General features: G+C 42.6%; 1 protein-coding gene across 4 annotated transcripts; it reads right to left on the bottom strand.

Moving 5' to 3' along the window:
* Window positions 1-105: 105 nt before the first annotated feature.
* Window positions 106-18,731, bottom strand: FAM20B (FAM20B glycosaminoglycan xylosylkinase). 4 transcript variants are annotated; one of them, XM_083507185.1, is made up of 11 exons: window positions 18,332-18,731; window positions 16,135-17,698; window positions 15,815-15,886; window positions 15,371-15,480; window positions 9,438-9,950; window positions 8,786-8,872; window positions 7,656-7,765; window positions 6,239-6,410; window positions 4,558-4,749; window positions 4,083-4,142; window positions 106-2,627 (listed from the first exon to the last, which is right to left on the bottom strand). In XM_083507185.1, exons 5-11 carry the CDS (start codon window positions 9,812-9,814, stop codon window positions 2,396-2,398), a joined length of 1,230 nt encoding a protein of 409 aa, XP_083363311.1. In that variant the 5' UTR covers window positions 9,815-9,950; window positions 15,371-15,480; window positions 15,815-15,886; window positions 16,135-17,698; window positions 18,332-18,731; the 3' UTR covers window positions 106-2,395. The 4 variants fall into 4 exon arrangements, with proteins under 4 accessions (XP_083363311.1, XP_083363310.1, XP_083363309.1 ...); XM_083507184.1 differs by having other exon boundaries at window positions 15,815-17,698; window positions 18,332-18,375; XM_083507183.1 differs by lacking the exons at window positions 15,371-15,480; window positions 15,815-15,886; window positions 16,135-17,698; window positions 18,332-18,731 and adding an exon at window positions 14,253-14,506.
* Between the last annotated feature and the right edge of the window lie 623 nt (window positions 18,732-19,354).

Raw genomic sequence — 19,354 nt, 5'->3', positions numbered from 1 at the left:
CAAGACTGCACGCTATCCTATGTTGGCAACTCCTATCTAAAAAGAGCTAGGTAAGTTGCCATTGAAACTAGCATGGTGTGAGAAGCAAAAAACCCCAACCCAGAGTTTTATTAAAAAATTTATTCACATAATACTTATTTATGCAGTCTGAACCTGGGAAAACACATAACAGAATCAAGATTATATTGAGTTCTTTTCTTCCAATAGTTTCCATTTGCAGGCACTCCCAAAGGCAACCTTCTGGCAGGTCCAAGAGGTGTGTGCACTCTGCTCCAGCTGCTACATAAATAAGTTAACTTCTTAATAAATTAGTTTCTTTTTTTAATCTCTTAAGTGACATTTCCAGTTCATCAGATTCCAAAATACAAATGTGTGGTTTCTTCTACACCACTTGCCAAATCAGGCAAAGATAGAGGACTGTAGTGCTTCCTTCAAATATTTTGGTGCTTCAAAGCTAATTCTGTCTCTGTTACTGGTTGCACAGAAATGAGTCTTCATCAGCTTGAAAAGTTGTTTAATTTCATACTGGTATGCTGCTGCTTGTGTAAAGATAAATAAGGAGACATCCAAGTTGCAAGAGGTTACCTTCACTAATTGTACTACTCCATTTTTTCCCTGCACACAACATAATTGCAACAGCTGATGTTGGAAGTGTCCAGGGAATTTAACCTTAGTACCTGACCTGATCACACCTTCATGCCATGTTTCAAAAAGATTTTTGTGGCCAGTAACCCTCATGGTAGAAATCGACATCACCTGTAGAAACTCAAAATGATTAGCTGACCCAGCTTGACAGAAACCATTGTATTTGCCAATGTTCTCTTTGTTGAAGTAGATAGCTTGCAACAGATAGGGATTGCCACTGCTTTTTAGGCCAGGTTGCAGTTTAGGCAACTGCCTTCAGACAGTTACTGACATGGACTAAGAACAAAAGATTTAAAATACTTTTGAAGAAAAAAATGCACCCCCCCCCTGCCATTTGTTACTCTGGAAGCAGGAAGTTGAAGCTATTGCCAAAAAAAACTAAGGCTAACTGAAAAAGTCAGACCTTGCCTTTAAATTAGTTTCACATGGCTTCCAAGGCATCTGATCCAGGAACTTTAATCTGATAAAGTCTCTTATAAAGTCTGCTGAATAATGCATAAGAATGCTACATGTCAAAGCTGACACATGAGATAAACTTCTACAAATTACTCTCCGATATGGTGGATGGGTATCATTTCCAGAAAAATTGGGCTAATCATTCAAAAAGTCACCTCAAGTTTCCTGAAGCACTGTACAATTCCAGGCTAATGGTCAAAAAGCCAGTAGATAGTTCAGAAGAAGCAGCTTTCTGCCACTTGGAAAAGGCCTACTGGAAATGCTTTTAAAGTTCAGCTCAGCCCTGAAAAATGACAGGATACTGTTAAGTATACTGTCTGGCACAGAACCTGCAACTACTTACAAAAGCAGTGACACACCAGTCAGAAAATATTCCATTGCTCAGTCTCTTTTAAATTAACCGCAAACTTTAGCAACAAACCCCATTGGTCTCGTCTCATGAAAGGGTGTCAATACAGAGAGAACACAATGAATCTCAATCATTCCTACTTTTTAGAATAATCATTTGGTTCAATTGTATCTGCTCCTTTAAAAAAACCACAAGGCTTATTCCGTATCAGTAGAATACTGGCAAGAATCCTTGTGTGGTAACAAAACAATGGTTTGCACAATCATCTTTGATCTTCATGGCTGGTTGAGTCTTTGCAGCATCATGCAGTCCTGAATCCTTTCAGCCTTGTGGATGGAGTATAGATTTAAATTAGCAATCTAAAATAGTCTCTCTTCTTAGCATTTTGGAATTAAAGGATTTTGCTTAATGCTGCTAACAATAACACAATCCTTCATGGAGCTCTTGAGAGAATTCCAGCCAAAAATGTGTGAGATGCGTAAGGGTCAGGAGAAGCAATAAGGGATCCCTTCAACAACTGATCTTGTCTTCATGCTCTCTTTTTAGGTAGCCAGCAAGGAAGCACGGGCAGCCCATTCTTTACAACTATGAATTGGGCTATAATCTTGAAAACATATTTGGATTAGATGAGGGGACTGTGGCTCTTCTCTGGAATCAGTCTGTCTTAATGCCTACTTCCAATTTCTTATTTAAGAAATCTAGGAGTGCTCTCAGTGTAACATCCACTGCCAGCAATGGACATCCAAAACATGATGTGGGGCTACCTGAAGGCAAGTTCCTTGTCTTCAGCAAAACCATCATGCCACTGCTTTCTCCTTCAATTCAGGAAGTCTGGCATTTCAGTTCCAGCCCATCCTGCCCACGGCCATGCAAAACCAATTGTGCTGTTTTCGTATTGTTTTCTTAAAAATAGAGAGAGAGAATCTGCTCCAACACCTGTTGAAGCTACAAATGGGAAAGTGTCATCCTATCTTCTACCAGTACAATGTCCGGTCCAAACTGGTCTGTACATTGCTTTACTGTAGCCAAGATATTCAGGAGTCGCTGGTCCAGGGCATCCATATGAGGGGAAGACAGAACTGGTGAGATAGGATCATGAGACATGGCAGTTTTTAAGGCAGACTTCAGCACCCCATTCTTCAGGTAGTTCAGTCTGTTCCATGTGGAGACTCGAATACTGCAAAAGAAATGAGAGAATGTATGGCAAACCTAAGTTTTGATTGCAGACTTCAGGATGAGGGACACAAGTCTACTTGGGCCTGTCCACACGCGCATATCACAAGATGATAACACAGAACTATAAGCACAGCTGCTCATATTTTGCACAAAACACTCCGAACAAAGTAGTGGGGGGCGGGGGGCGGTAGGAATGGGAAAATTTGGGTTCAGCCATAAAGCTTACTGGATGATCTTGGGCCAGTCACTATTTTCCCGCCCCGCCTAACCTCATAGGAACAAGAAGATAAAATCCTCCTTGGAGAAAAGGCAAAATACCAATGCAATAAATACAGCAGACCTACGCAGAAAATGAGTTGTGCAAATAATCTACATAAATATTTATTTTATATAAAGTTCAGTTTGAAAGCTTTATTCTGAATTTCATAATTGCATAATGTGGACATTTAGTAAGGAGTGGTGTAGGGCATGAAGGAGGTGGTAAGTTAAAACTGTAATGCAAGCCTCTCCTGCTGCGGCTCAGACTGGGGGTTATGCAAAAAAATAAAAATAAAAGCAAGCTAGGAATTGTGTGCACTCTTGGGTTAGGGTATTGTTTAGAGGGCTTTGTTGCTATTGTGAATGCAATTTTTCTGTATCTTTCTTTTTACACCTTAATATTTATGTGAAAAATGTTCAATTTGTTTGTGTACTTTTTGGGCGCGTTTTATTTATTGCTTATTACTACTACTTTGGCTTCTAATTATGTAAATCTTTTTATGTTGTGAGCAGTCTATAGTTTTCACTCTGGAAAGGCAGAATACAAATAAAATAATGATAATGATCTTGCATACTAAAGCACTTCTCAGAAATTGATTTCCCCCACGGGCCAAAAAACCTCAGACACGCCTGTTTAAAGTTCCTAAGCTTTGAGCCCACTCAGCCTACTAATTACTGCACTTCTTGCCTCTCTTTCCTCCCTGCAGTTACTTCTTCACTTCTCTCATCAAAAGCTTAAGTTACATGTAATGTGGATGGCTCAGATGGAATCACAGAGCTTGGCAACATGTGACTCTTGTCACATGAAAAGCAGCTTCGTGTAAGCCAGGCTCTGACTGCAAACAGTTCTGAAGACTCCCTCAGTGACAGGAAGAAAAAGCTGGAGGGAGATCATAGAGCTGCTCCATCCTGTCTTATCTCTCCGTTAGCAGCTCGTTGATCCTAGGGGTTCAGAGGAATAGCTTCTTTTGATGTGACAAGTTTAATGTGCAGCCAGCATCTCAGTCTCAAACAAAAGTTGCAGATCATCAAGACACGGTAGTAAGAGTCTGCAAAGCACGTGCATTTTTATTCATTATCCTAACCATTCTCTTAATGTACTGGTTTGTCAGACTTGCACACTCCCAGGATGTTTGGGGTGGGGATTGCAAGGTGCATACAGTATAAAAGATCAATAACTTATTTGTCCTTTACTTACATGCAGCATTGATAAAGAGGTGCTAAAATGCTTCTCTCATCCAAGACGGGGTTCCCAAAGCTGAAAAACAAATGGATACAAATCTGGATCCGGAAAATTCTACCCTTACTCCACACCACAGAGTTAAGGACTTCAGCAGTCCCTGACATTTCAATTAACCCACAAACTTAAAGGGAATCAGATGCATTAGCAATAGCAGGCTTACAAAATTTCACTTTTGGTCCCCTACCTTAAAAGCATGAGGGTAGCCTTGCCCAACCTGTTGCCCTCCATACATTTTGGACTCCCAACAGCCTCAGCCAGCATAGCTAATGGTCAGGGAAAGTGAGAGATGTGGCCCCAAAACTCTGGAGGGAACTAGGCTGGACAAAGCTGAATTAGGGAGAGCCACAATGGTAATTTATGCAAATCTTTCCTAAGCTTATGGCTGCCATTTAGCTTGGAGAAATTTCACAGATGTTGACACATTTCCCACCTTTTGGCATTGTCAAGTAGAATTAGCATACTGGCCCCTTCATCATCCTGAAAGCTTTCATAATGGTGTCGATCAGCATTCCCAATCAAATAATCGAAGATGGCTGTATCTATGATATCGAGGAGCCGCGGGCCTGAGTCGTAGGGCGAGGTCTTCTTTACAGCATCACAGTAGCTCTCATCATATTCCCACCTGCAAGTAGACATGGAGAAAGCTTTATGATTCATTTAAAATATAACCATGCATTGTCAGAGGCATTAAAGAGAGACTTCCATAATCTGAAAAATAGAGTCTGATATAACTGATGAGCTAGCCAAACTGGCTCCGTGCCTACCTGGTGAATGTCCAGTTAGCTTTCAAGCCAATATTCTCCCACTATGGTGTGTGAGAAAATTGCCTTTAATTACCAGCTTGCCTTTTCCTCACAGGTTCTTACTGTATCTCCTCTTTTAACCTAGGATCTTAATTCCATCCACCTTCCCCTCTGACAATTCTGTTCTCATTTAATAATTCAAGGCAAATCCACAAAAAGAGGACAAATTGCCTTATTTTGCCCAAGGCTTAGTGCATACCAATATTTGGTTGTTTCTGCAAGGTGCAGTAATATTTGAGGAAAAACAGTAAGGAAAGTGAGAGAACATTACATTACAGAGAGAACATTAAAGTGAGAGAACATCACAAAGGAGAACTTGAAATCTGTAGCGTTACAGTGAACAACAGGTGCTGTCAATATGGTTTTCAGCCATAATCCAAGCACGAGGGGCAGGTAGAAGTGGATTTATTTATTTTTAATGGAAACAAGAGTATCAGGAATCCAAATTAAAGTACTGATGTAATCACTAAAGATGAACAAAACCAATCATAGTCAAAAGAGGAGTCTGAGAAAGGGATGTGGAATAGGGATGCTTGACAAATTCAAGCTTTGCAAATTCTGATGCACACTAACCTGATTTACATATTTCAGGCTAAAGTGGAAGTTGGATAACCACCATCTTTCACACTTCCTGAATTTCCCAACATATTTAAACTGTATTTTGGCAAAATAGGTTTAGAAATGCATTATTTTGAGAGAAAATACATTAAGAAACACATATTCAAATGCAAATTAAGAATTACCACAGATTAATGCTGAAATGGGATGGAACAGAATTATATATGAAAATGTACAAACATGGCAAGGCTGATTTGTCTTTGCCTAGTAGGGAACAACAAAATGTGCTCTTGTAAACACAGTTTACTTCACATGCAGAAATGAGCCTAACTGTTGCAAACGAAACAGGTCTCAAAACATTAGATTGTACACTATGCACATATACACAGACAACTGCTACCCACTTAATTTATGTTATAAGAACTTAAACTCTACTTATTCTTTGGGAAGGAGAACAAAGAGAACAAAATGGATTGTTTCTTCCCATCATCTCTTAAAATCCTTCACATCTGTACTTCCAGCACCCTTTGTCCTTTGCACAACATTCTCAGAATCCTTTCTCCACCAGATAACTTTAGGGGCTTTAACAATATAATCCATATACAAAATATACCATTCTTGAGGGCCTTGGCTGTAAGAGAGTTTCAGGAAAACTGGCTGATACCCTCCTTTCCATCTACAAATATTGCCCATTCCCTGGACTGACCAACAGACATGGCAAAGAAAAAAAACAGTATACAGTATCTATACCTGGCCAGCTTGCCTTCCCTGTACGTTCTGCCCCATGGGTGTCGATGCTTCTGAAGCGGCCAAACGTCTGGCAGCCATAGCGTGACTGACCCCTCCATGGTGTCCCCTTCAGCACAGGCTGGCTCAGTTTCCCGGCAATAGTAGCACTTTCCATAGAAGCAAGTATTATTTCCTTAGAAGAAAGCAGAAGCAAAAACCCATCTCTTGTCAAGTTGATATAGTAGTATCAAAATGTTTATAGATGTTTCAGAAGCTTTCTAGGAGATACCTAAATCTTTAAGTTTTAAAATTAACCCATTTCATTTGCTCAAGAGAAAACTCCGCTTCTCTCTCCTCCCTCACCCCAATGTGCTGAAAAAAGGCTTCAGGCAAACAGCAAGCCATCTTTCCACTCATGATTAACTAAAGGCCCAGCTGAATGAAAAAGATACTTTCTTTGAAGTATGCAAATGTATTTTTCTGACATATTTCCATAAACAAAGCCAGGGATCTCAAATTGTGCGACACCCCTCCTGATACTTGTTATAGCAGTTTCATTGCTTTTAAAATGAGGGATTTTTTTTAGAATGAATTGCTGCTTCTAAATTATCTGTTGACATTACCATTGAACACTACTACCTCAATTAACAGAGAAAGAAGTGAAATGGCAAAGACTGCTTCTCAACAGAATAGTCTCTCAGATAAGAATCCTTCACATTGAACCATCTGTGAATTAAGTCCAGAAAAAGCTGTTTACAATCCCCTGTGGTTAGGAGACCAGGAGTGTGCTGTAGGCTGCCATGTTCCTTGCTCCCTTCTCTTTTTAGCACCAACTAAGGTGCAGTATGTATTCCTGCCAACCTAGCAGTTTGAAAGTACGTCAAAGTGAGAGTAAATAAATAGGTACCACTCCGGTGGGAAGGTAAACAGCATTTCCGTGCGCTGCTCTGGTTCGCCAGAAGCGGCTTAGTCATGCTGGCCACATGACCCGGAAGCTGTACGCTGGCTCCCTCGGCCAATAAAGCAAGATGAGCGCCGCAACCCCAGAGTCGGTCAAGACTGGACCTAATGGTCAGGGGTCCCTTTACCTTAAAGGTGCAGTATTAGATTCTACCAATGTTCATAGTAATCATAGTGCTGGTGTCAAACCAGAATTTACAACCAGAGGTAACTTTAATACATTATCATAGTATTAATATCAATGCACACTGGAAGGGGAAGAATTTGTATATATGAGGGGAAGGAAACCCACAAACCGCCTGCACACTCACAATCTCCTAAGCACAAGAAATCAGGAATACTGTATCTGACTGAGCTTAAGGGGCTTGCAGAACATTAGGCCTGCTTTCCCAACAGCAATTAACTTCCACATGCCCCTTGCTGGGATTTTTTTCAATTTTATTTTAGAGGTCTTAACGAAATATACTTTGTCACGTACCTAATGTCAAGAACGTACTTAGCAGTTGTTCTGTGGCAACAGGTTTGATCTCTGTGCGGAGATTCACAAACCTACCAACCACTAGAGGGGCTCGTCGGAAACCTAAGATTCTGTTTGGGGAAGAAAAGTGAGAAGGAATTGAGACAATATGGAATAATCCAGTCGCCTCCCAAATATCTAAGGAAGAAAATTCCACAAATTAAAAACTTATAAAAGAGACTGACAATTTCACGATAACGTCTCAGCTGCATTGAAACTTCCAAAATTGCATACGCAGGGTCACAGGTGGGTGATGCTCAGTACGAAAAGCAGGGTTAGAGCAGAACAATAGTGGGTTTGCTCTTAGGCTGTAAAAATGGTTTGAGCTTCAAAACAAATTGTTCAGCTGTTGGAACCAGGCCTGAAGCGGCTGTACACAGTGTTCTGCCCCCAAATACTGCTTTAAATAAAGTCCTCAAGTAAATAATGCTTGGATTCATTTGACATTTGTGAGGACTAGACAAAAAATGTGAGAGGGGGGAGGGATCTTTCTTCAGAAAAAAATACTTTTCCTCCACAAAGGTTTGTTTAGTACATTTGTATCCCACCCTTCATCCATAACGGAAGTGAAGCTGGAATATTTAAGGTTCCCAAAGGGTATTCCATTCAGGCACTGATCAGAGAAATGGCTGCATCATGTGCCCTCAGAACATGCTCTGAAATTTTACTGCTTCAGTGCAGCTTTACAAGCAAGTCTACAAACGTTACCAGTCTACTTTAAAGGAACACACACACAAAAACCACCTGCTTGCTTGGATATACCTACATTAGTCATCTCAACCTTCAGTTTCCATGCCTGAGTCACCTGGAAGCAATGTTTACTTTCCACAGGCCTGCCTCAATTGCAGCAATTTGGCCCTACTCAGAGAAACAGCTTGAACCTCACATTAGAAATGTAATTACGTAAGAAAACCATGACGGCCTGTTGCACTCATATGACAATATAACTAAATTAGGTACAGAACAGGAGACCATTATTTCCTCACAATTTTTCAGTTAAAAACAAAATTTCTATTCAGAGTTTAAGAAGGTGTTTATAGGTTTATTATCCATTTCCAAGAAGAGTGAATTCTAATTCAACATTTATATACCTGTCCAGGTGAAAGGCTGCCACCTCTGCGTTGTGTCTGTCATACCCAGCATACGGCTCTCCTTCTACCACATAGTCTCTGGCATATCTAAAAATTGCAAGCAGACAGACAATCTGGGTCATAATGCTAGATTTTCCCTTTAAGCTACAGAAGCAAAATCCAAGCAGATTGAGTTTCTGAATCAAGATGGCACATTACTTGAGACGTGTTCCCTTGCAGCTGATCACATGGCCACACATGCAAGGAAGCTTTTAACTAGAGCTGTTATTGATTGACAGTGGACTTGCTGTATGGTCCACATTCCAGGCCAGGAAGACAAGAGCCGATTCTCACAGGCAATAGGCTAGGCACTTCCTTGCAGCTTCTTCTTACTTAGCTCCATAACACTGGAACAATATTGGGCATAGCCAATCAGAGGCTGGAAAAGGGAAGGTGACGCTAGCATGGTCACCTCAAATCCCACTTTTCCTGTACACGTGCACTGTGGTGAAGAGTTCAATAATCAGCTATCCATTTCCCTGATCTGTCCTTACCCATCCATTGGGGAATGATAACCAGTACTCCCTATTTGGGAAACCCCGAAGCAAGTCATGGAGTTGGGGCAAGGGGAACACTCAATATATTTCATCCAGTCACTGTATGACCTTTTTACCTCTTGGGTTTGAAGACCACTTTCTGCCCACCTTCCAGTATGAGCAACGCCTTCAGCTGGGTTCCCTTATAGCCCACGTCTGCTTTGATTATCTTTTTTGTAGCCATAGCATGCATCACTGCCCCCAGTTCTGGCGTCTCCTCTGGGTACACTTCTCGTGGCACCACCCACTGGGCGGCAATCTCCCAGGGAGACTGCAGAGTGTGCTCAAGTCGTGGGTCCAGCTCCACCCGCAGGCTCGCCATCATACGATGAAAGGCACGCTGGTCCTCACGGTTAGCTGCTGAAGTATCCAGGTTGTCTATGAGGAAAACCTTGGCAAAAATAAAGATGACAAGGAGGATTGCCAGAAGCACCACCCGTTGTTTCAACTTCATGATGACAAGCAGTCCTCTCCTGATGTGTTCTTCCAAAGGCTACAGGAAGTCTCTCACAAAGCAAATCGAGAGGCAGTGTACAAGTACCATCTTTGCTTCAGTTGACCAAATGTTGCCATTGCAGCTTCTGGTACACCTGTGAATTATTAAAGAAAGTTGAATTTCACATCCTTAGGCATGATCTCCTATACCTGCAGAACATATGCTACTGATTTCTAGTACTTGCACTGTGTGCATCGGCAGAAACAGCCAGTTTTTAAATCCAGCATCTACTAAAAGGTTGACTTCTTCAGATTTTCAGGTAACAACTTGCCAGAACACTACTTGCTATGCAATATGGAGAACTGAATGACACATGAATTCTTCTGTTGATTTTTAGAATTCAGAAATTCACAGTGATATGAAAGCGTGAGGAAAATTAATCTCCCCATCATTTTGGGATGGAGCAAATAGAAAAGTATGTAGCATTCTAAATGAGGGAAAACAAGATATCCAATTTACTTAGGGAAGACTGGTGAAAGATTACTATTTTACTTTGTTGAACAATCCAAGCTATGATCTTATCTGCCTAGATTCCCAGGACATTCTGCCCAACCAAGAAGGTGCGGGATGTTTCTGAACTATGGAAATACTACCCTGCCCACTGTCAAAGATCCCTAGGTCATAAAGGCTTTCCCAAACAACACAAGGGAATGTCTTTTAGCCACTAAAGCAAACAGGAAAGACTTGAGGACACAAGAGAGATTATTTGGCTCCAAAGGCTCCTCCTCTGGGAGAGCTGTAGAGATAGAACTTTTAAACTACTGAACAAGCATTTTACTTTTGGGGTACTAAAAAACCCCACCATCAACCCACAAAGCTGTTCATAGTTTAATGGAGCTCTTCCACACAATAAGCAAGACAACTTAATCTAGAGAACAGTAGAATTGTTTCCCCCCTAAGTTTTCAGATTGAAATTTGCATGTTAGGCAGGATGTTTTTGCTCAACATTGGAGCAAATTGTGTGAATATCAGGACTGTCTCTATTTTTCAACTAAGTTCTGGACACAAAGCACTGTTCACAGGAAGCTGGAGAGAAATCTCTGAAGGGGTGCTGCATTGAAATAAGAATAAGAATAAAGATCTAGGCAGCTGTGCTGTTCCAGAGCTCACCCATAAGCTTGAAATGAAGAAAGCTGAAGGGATATTTTCAGCTCAGTGTTATTACTAAGCAAAGATACACTTCCACTTGTCATTCTACAGACTGAAGGGTACTCCTACTTCTTATTAACACTTAATTTGAAAACTAAGCCAGTCAGATGAAAAAACGTTTGTGCATCTATGAGCAAATACAGCAGTTTCAGGAATTATATGCAACGTGTCCAAAGACCAAGGGAGGGTGTGACATTAGTCATTCCAAAATGAACCTGGAGAAGAAACATTGCACAGTTTGTCGATCTAAGAACAGGCTACACGGCTTTCCTACAAAACATCTTTGTAGACATTGCAGACAAGAGCTGGCAGTCAACTGCTGTGCAGGAATATGATTTTGTCATCTTTTGCCAGCCTAATTCACCCAATTAGTAGAGTTTTCTATTTCAAAGTCTTCAACCTCTACTGACTCATAGTAAACTAAACCACATACATTGTACTCACCGTTGCCTCAGTCTCTTCCTTCCCCACCGCAACTAATGGCAAAATTCAGATTGTAAACTCCTCAGAGCACCGCCTTGCTTATTTCTTACACTTCAGACCACAGGCAACTGATAAGGTTAGATAATTACATTTAAACTACCAATGTCTGAGGGCAAAATAAGATGCAATGGACAACTAAGAGGTACAGGAATGGGAAACAAGGATCTCTTGTTTGAAACAGGAAAAGGAAAATTGCTAGACCTTTTCAAGTTGAATACCACTGTACAAGCACCACATTTTTTCTGTAGGGCTCCCAAGGGCATTTTATAATGAATTGGTTCTGTGGCATCTTTCAACTAATATCCCCCCTCTTTTAAATAAAACCATATTCAGTTTTGGGCAGGTTCTTCTCAGTTAATCTCATACACATTAAAGAGATTCAAACTGTGCAGACTTTTTGGTTTCAGCAGCAATGTTATAAAGGTGTATGTAAAAATGGATTATTAACAGGTGAGAATCCAAAGTTATAATATATTAAGTTAAAGGATTAAGATAAAAACAAAGAGGGAAAGAAATTGCTGAATTAACTAACTGAATTGGAATACAAAAAAGGGAGGTGTGAGGAGGTCAGGGAAACAAGGAAATGAATGTAAGGTGGAAAGATTGATTTTTTTAAAGTGTTTTTTTATTTTTTTGTATTTTGTATTTTTCTTTTATTGTTATTTCTGTCTTTTTTTTCTTTATGTAATTTTTTTCTTTGAAACCTTAATAAATATCATTAAAAAAAACAACTGTGCAGACTTTTACCACTCACCAGGATGATAATACAAGATATGACATCTTCCCATACAGGTGAAATGGCTGCAACAGCATAGCCCAGTCTCCTAAGTTTAGGAAGAGATAAAATTCTCTCTCCCATGGTTCAGCAACCATGAACAAAAGTAACTCTTCCAAAAGAAAGAATGAGTACAATACAAAAGGGGGGCGTGGGGATGCTACCTAGCACTGCTCTCTTATTTCTCAACCTATCTAATTTCCAGACAAGTTACTGAAGGATCTAATATTAATAACTGCTAAAAAACAAGGCTTGTATAGATGAGATCTATGCTAAAATTTAGAGAGGAGGGGAAATCCACATTCATTTCAAACAATCTGCACTAAACCTTCAGTACAAAAAGGCTGCTCTTAAAATTACAGCAAAACTGTATGCTCTCATAATCATTTGGGGGTGGGGGTGGCACACTGGAAATGCTGCCATTAAAGCCAGGGGAAGAGGGAGCATGCTGGATGTGATGAGACTGAAATCCAAGAGGGAAGAATAAAAATTGAATAAAAATAGATGTCGCTGTGTGGAAATGGATAGGCTTTTCAATCAGTCTTCAGTGCTTCTGTACACCTGAACTCTCTACGTGACGTGTACTTCTTGATAACCCTGTATAAAACAGTGCCTGAAGGAGGCCAGATTGTGCAATTAGGAGAATATGTAGACAGAAATGTTTATTTCTATTGGAAAATATGTGAGCCCAAAATTAAGTCATTCCTGTTTCAATGGTGCAAAGATTTCTAACATTTCTCTGTCACATTCTCAATATTTCATCTTGCTCCCTAGCACATATACACCATCCCTTCTAGACTGGCAGGAACTCTGTGGGATTAGAAAAGGGAATTAACAATAGGCTGCTTCCGGTAATGTACAGACATCACACTTCATTACACTTGACCCAGAAATATTGGTGCCAAAAAGCTTCTGCCAATTAGAACAGCTGTTTTCAGAACTGGTTTGTGAGCATTCAAAAATGTCCCACATCTATGTCTTGGGCCCATGTATTTAAAATTTGCTTCAGCAGGTGCAGGTGGGCAGCAAGCGGACAGAGGACCTTCTCAGCTGAGGTACATGCCTGAGAAGCTTAAGTGACATTTATGTTATTATCCCTTAAGTGATTATTATTACAGTGGGACCTCGGCTTAAGTACTTAATTCATTCCGGAGGTCCGTTCTTAACCTGAAGCACCACTTTAGCTAATGGGGCCTCCCGCTTCTGCCATGGCACGACTTTTGTTCTCATCCTGAAGCAAAGTTCTTAACCTGAAGCACTATTTCTGGGTTAGCGGAGTCTGTAACCTGAAGCGTATGTAAGCCGAGCTACCACTGTATTATTATTATTATATATATTATTATTGGTATTATTATTAATATTATTTCTGTGAACAGGTGGACGCTTTAATTTCTGCTTCCAGTTTATTAAGTTTTTCACCGCTTTAACATTTTATCGAGAGATACTCTCTAACTTTTCTGTTGTTTAGTTTTATACAAATCTTTCCTCTCTGGCGCGCAAGCGTATCTTAAGCCCTCTCTGCTCAGTTCCTGAGGAGAAAAACAAAAAAACCGGCCCTTTCTTTCTAAAAGCAAATGCTTTCCAGTTGACACACTTTAAAACCATATACTCTCTCCCCCCCCCCAGCCACCCACCCACGAGCGTTGCTGCGCGCGCTCTGAGGAGGCATGCGCTCGGCACATGCTCAGGGGGCATGTTTCCCCCTCCCTCCTTTTTTCATTCCGAAGCCAGCCCCCCCCCACTTCTCCCCAAAGGTCCCCCCCCCCCAATTATGGCAGCGGGGGCGAGCTGAGCCCCTCCACCTACGAGGCGCTTGAGACCTTCCAGCCCTTTCCGCCGCCCCCCCCCCCATTCCTGCCACATGGATGGGTCCGTCTATGGGTCCCTCTAGGGAAGGAGGGCGCGAAGGGAGCTGAGGGGGGGGGAGGGCGCCGGGCCCGGCTCCCCTCCGCCGCGCGCGCCCTTCCCGCCGCCCGCTCTCCTACTCACCCGCCCACGGGCGCCCGCGCGCCATTCCCGCTCGCTGGGCCGGCCGGCGCTGCTGCTGCTGCTGCCGGCGCCGCCAACGACCCTTTTCGGAGGCGCGCCCCCCCCCGTACGCACGCACAACATGGTCTCGCCCAGCTCGCCCGCCCTCCCTCCACCCCGCCCCCGCGCGCACCCGCCGGCCAATGGAAGCGTCCGGGAGAGACCACGCCCCTCCCCGGACCAAGACCAATCGCACGCTCGCTCTCGCGCCTCAAGGCGTAAAAAGGCGTCGCGAGAGCGTAGGGTCTCTTAAAGAAGCCGCGGCGTCGCCTGTTTAACGCGGACGAATGAGCGTGTGAGTCGTTTCCGTTCAACCAATAGAAAGCTGCGCTATATGACGTTCCTTTTTTCCCCGCCCCTCCCTTCTGCACGTACATGTGCGTTGGCAAGAGGGCGGGGATGTCGCCGACTTGCTCTTTAACTCTCTCCTGCCCGTATAAGAATAAGGCTCCCTGAGGTTAAGAGTCTCATTCAATGTTATCAACGGAGTTATTCCAAGCTCATCTTCTGGCAGTGCCTGTATTCATAAGTAATACGGCTGTCAGACTATTTTGCGCCCTAATCAAGGCTAACTACTCCCCCCACCACCATTCCCCCCCAAATTGCTAACTTCAATTTTCAAAAACAGGTGTCTTGTAGAAAAAAATGAAAAGCACCAAACTTGAAGATGCTGGATTTATTTTAGCTTGCAAGAGAAACGCAACAAACTTTTGATTACCTTTCACAAACACAAAAGAGGAACGTTTCAGCACACAGATCGTTTGGAACAACCTTGTGAATTGTGATTACATTTAAAAATACTTCTAATGCATTACTTCAAAAAAGATAAAATTATTCAGAATATAAATGTTATATTTTATCAAACAACAAAACGAATCTGTATAAAACTGTGTCGCTCAAAAGTCAGTACTGTGCCCCTCTGAAGCCTGCGCCCTGGGTGGCTGCATAGTTGGCCTATGAAAACTGCAAGTTCCCAGGAAATATGCCCCATTGAAAACAGCTGCATTTAGTTCTCACTAAACCCATACGTAGCTCAGGATTCAAGTTGGCTGCCTCCTGTTCTTGCATGGAGTGCTTACCTTTTATCTGCCCTGTCCGCCCATTCAGTGAGGTTAAAAGAGCAGTGAAAGGGAGGATCTGAATCACTCCAACCAGAGGCAACGGCAGTTCTAATCAACTTCAGGAAATGCTATAATGCAAGAATACAACACACCTACTTAAACAAATAGTGAGTAATGTGAACTGGGGCTGAACAAGTGTCTCTACAAAGTACACACTAGGAAGAGAAAAGGCTAAAATTTAACATTCCATATGCAAACAGGTTTAACTGCACAATGGGAGACAGAGGGGGTGGGGAGGATGCTGTTAAAATCAAAGCCATAAATCTAGGGATCATAAACAGACTGTTGTAAAGAACTGTCATGTACTTTCCTTAATTGTCTTAATTTAGTTAAGCCAAGTTTATTTTCAGCTACACTGTACTCATATAAATTTGCAGTTGATATTACCCTATACACACTTACCTGAGGGTGAATACCATTGAACTCAACGAGGCTTACTTCTGAGTAGACATGTACACGATTGCACTGCTGTCTCTGTTATTTTCATCCCATTTTTATATGAGGAAATAATAAAAAGAATTACAGGTGTGAGTAAAAGTTAATACAGTACTTAAAATTCAGGATCGCTTAAAACTTAACTGGGAACTGGGTTCAGAAACAGACTAGACTAGAATCCCACAGCTATCTGTTTACAGGACAGTATAGCACAGTGGTTTTCCAACTTTCTATTTCTAGATGTTTTCCAACTTTTATTACATATTTTTTGTAAAAAAAACCCAAACCCTTTCTACTTCAACATTCCTGCTGTAGAATTGCTGTGTGTTGGATCCAGGAGATTGTTGTAAGGCACACCCTCAGTTCGTAGCAAAGTTGACCAGTCTTGCTGGGCCTGTGTGATAAACACAATCTTATGCACATTCACTCAGAAATAATAATAATAATAGAGCGAGAGGAAACATTATGGGTCTGGTCGTTTTTGAAGTCACACTCCGTAACTGTTAAGATTTTTTGAATGAAAGGGGTAGCGATTACTGTTCCTTCGACTCAGCAATCTATGCCGCAACCTGAAATTTGTTTAGCACTTTGCAGAGGCTAACCTTATTCCTGTGCACAACTCCTCTTGCATTTGATCATTTTAATAAGCTGCAGATTTCATTCCCAGCTTTTTTATCCCGGGACCCCACTTGTTTCATTATCATCTAGTTTGAAGAATTCTGGACAGCTCAGAAAGCTTGCTCACAGGTTTTTGACATTTTTGCTGGTCATGATGAAGGTATACTTATTGTGGTTCTTGTAACCACCAATACCCTGCCCTAATGAGCCAACCTCTGATTTGCATGTGTACCATGGAGGCTTTACTGTGCTAACTTTAGAGTGAAATTAACTCCATACATATGTGGGTGGCGCTGTGGTCTAAATCGCTGAGCCTCTTGGGCAGCGGTTCGAATCCCTGCGATGGAGTGAGCTCCCATTGCTCTGTCCCAGCTCCTGCCAACCTAGCAGTTTGAAAGCACGTCAGATAAATAGGTTCTGCTGCGGCGGGAAGGTAACTGGCGTTTCCGTGTGCTCTGGCTTCCGTCACAGTGTCCCGTTGCACCAGAAGGGGTTTAGTCATGCTGGCCACATGACCCAGAAATCTGTCTGTGGACAAACGCCGGCTTCCTCGGCCTGAAAGAAGATGAGCGCCGCAACCCCATAGTCACCTTTGACTGGACTTAACTGTCCAGGGGTCCTTTACCCCCCCCTTTTTTTTTTTACTTTCTCTGAAGAGCATATTATTTCATTCACCTTACCACTTTAAAATTGCAAAGCACCTTTGGTGCCTAGGCAGAAAGGTGGCATATAGATGCAAAGAATTAATAAGAACACATGCTCCGAGACTAAAACCCAAAACCGAAAGCAGTCTTCAATGCAAAGCCCCAGTAGGCCTGAGGACAGATTAAGGCCCAGGCAACAACTCCCTATAAGTTATGGATTTCCTCCCCCCCAACAAACTTGCCAGAGTCCAATTTATAGTAAGACTGTTTGGGTTGTGTTATAACAACCCAAAGGGTTGTAGAGTTGGAAGAGACCCTGAGAGTCATCTATTCCAACCCTCTGCAATGCTGGAATCTCAACTACAGCATCCATGACAGATGGCCATCCAATCTCTGGCAAAAAAACACCACCACCTGCAATGAAGGAGAGCCCACTGCCTTCTGAGGGAGTCTGTTCCACTGATAACAGTTCTTCCTGATGTTTAGGCAGAATCTCCTTTCTTGTAACTTGAATCCATTGGTTTGGGTCTTACCTTCCAGAGCAGGAGAAAAACAAGCTTGCTTCAAAACAAGAATCAGTGTCTGGGCACTGTTACGGTAAAATCTGGGTGCGAGGCTGCTCTGCCACCCAGCTTGTCGGACTAAGTCCGCGGGTCCCTGCGGAGGAAAATGAGCTCAGCCGGAGACAGGAGCAAGCAGGAGAAGATCCAAGTTTATTGCGCAACAGGTTCAAGGCGAGATTGAACAGTGAGAAAGGGGTGACATGAACTTTTGAAACTTCCCTCCATGTCCCAGAATACAGTGCAAAATACATCCCAGTTACATCATGAATACATTAAGAAGAGGTTGGGTCACACAGGATTAACATATGGAGGAGGGAGGGGGAATATGCAGAGCTGGAGATATGCGCAGATAAGCACATCCTGAGTACCTGATGAGAAGACAATGGTCCATGTATGCATAGTCTGCCACCTGGTATTGCCCGGAGGAAAGGCTTGGCAGAGTGATTTGACAGGATTAGGGTCTTGACACCTTGCTTGAGGGATTATGGAGGACAGGGGAGGTGTCATGGAGTCCTAGAGAAATTGAGCAAATTGGCACGTTGATTTTCTATGAATTTTATAGATTTTAGTCCCTTTTGACATTGACAATTGGAAATAAATGGTTATATTGTAGCGAAGAAGAAGGTGAAGAAGACATGCCCCCCCTTCCGTATCAGCACCAAAAAGAAGAAAGAAAAGGTGTAAGTGTAGGTGGCGCTGTGGGTTAAACCACAGAGCCTAGGACTTGCTGATCAGAAGGTCGGCGGTTCGAATCCCCGCGACGGGGTGAGCTCCCGTTGCTCGGTCCCTGCTCCTGCCAACCTAGCAGTTCAAAAGCACGTCAAATTGCAAGTAGATAAATAGGTACCGCTCCGGCGGGAAGGTAAACAGTGTTTCCATGCGCTGCTGTGGTTCGCCAGAAGCGGCTTAGTCATGCTGGCCACATGACCCAGAAGCTGTACGCCAGCTCCCTCGGCCAATAAAGTGAGATGAGCGCCGCAACCCAGAGTCGGCCACGACTGGACCTAATGGGCAGGGGTCCCTTTACCTTTACCACAGGCAGTGAAGGGTCTGCCATTCCCCTTCAGCACTAGAAATGAACAAGCAAACAAATAATTAAATGAATGAATGAAAATCTTTTTTCCAGGGAAGAGGTGGGTTCTAGAGAACATTGGCCTTGCATTTTTAAGCTATTGTTGCAGTATCAGTTTCCCTCAGCAGATGGCTCTGTAGGGTCACTCTTGACTTCCAGCTGTCATTCCAGGTAGAACAGGTAAAACAGAGCTTTGCCAAGGCATGTATCATCTTGCGCCTCTCTCCCTCTCGGTGTTCTTTAGTAAATCCAACAGGGTTCAGTAGAACTTACTCCCGAGTAGGGTAGTCAGGTGCCAAAGAGGACAGGGCTCCTGAACCTTCAATAGTTGTGCAGAAGACGTCAGAGGGATTGAATGCTGCTGCTGCTGAAATTTCCTTTTCTACGCAACGCAACTATCGAAGATGAAGGAGCCCTCTTCTCTTTTGCACCTGACAGTGGTGCTGTGAGTTAAAGCACAGAGCCTAGGACTTGCCGATCAGAAGGTTAGCGGTTCGAATCCCCGCGACGGGGTGAGCTCCCATTGTTTGGTCTCTGCTGCTGCCAACCTAGCAGTTCAAAAGCACATCAAAGTGCAAGTAGATAAACAGGTACCGCTCCGGCGGGAAGG

The sequence above is a fragment of the Podarcis liolepis genome (genome assembly GCF_965112155.1).
Source record: "Podarcis liolepis genome assembly, chromosome: 6".
Lineage (NCBI taxonomy): Eukaryota > Metazoa > Chordata > Lepidosauria > Squamata > Lacertidae > Podarcis > Podarcis liolepis.
This window is presented reverse-complemented; position numbering and strand designations above follow the sequence as displayed.

Bases quoted from the DNA above. Each gene is read 5' to 3' on its own strand.
- FAM20B (XM_083507185.1), bottom strand. From the start codon at position 9,814: ATGAAGTTGAAACAACGGGTGGTGCTTCTGGCAATCCTCCTTGTCATC. The intron at 8,873-9,437 runs GTAAAAAGGTCA...TGCAATTTTTAG, and splicing joins GTGGTCTTCAAACCCAAGAG to ATATGCCAGAGACTATGTGG. The intron at 4,143-4,557 runs GTGGGAAATGTG...TTTGTTTTTCAG, and splicing joins CTACTTGACAATGCCAAAAG to CTTTGGGAACCCCGTCTTGG.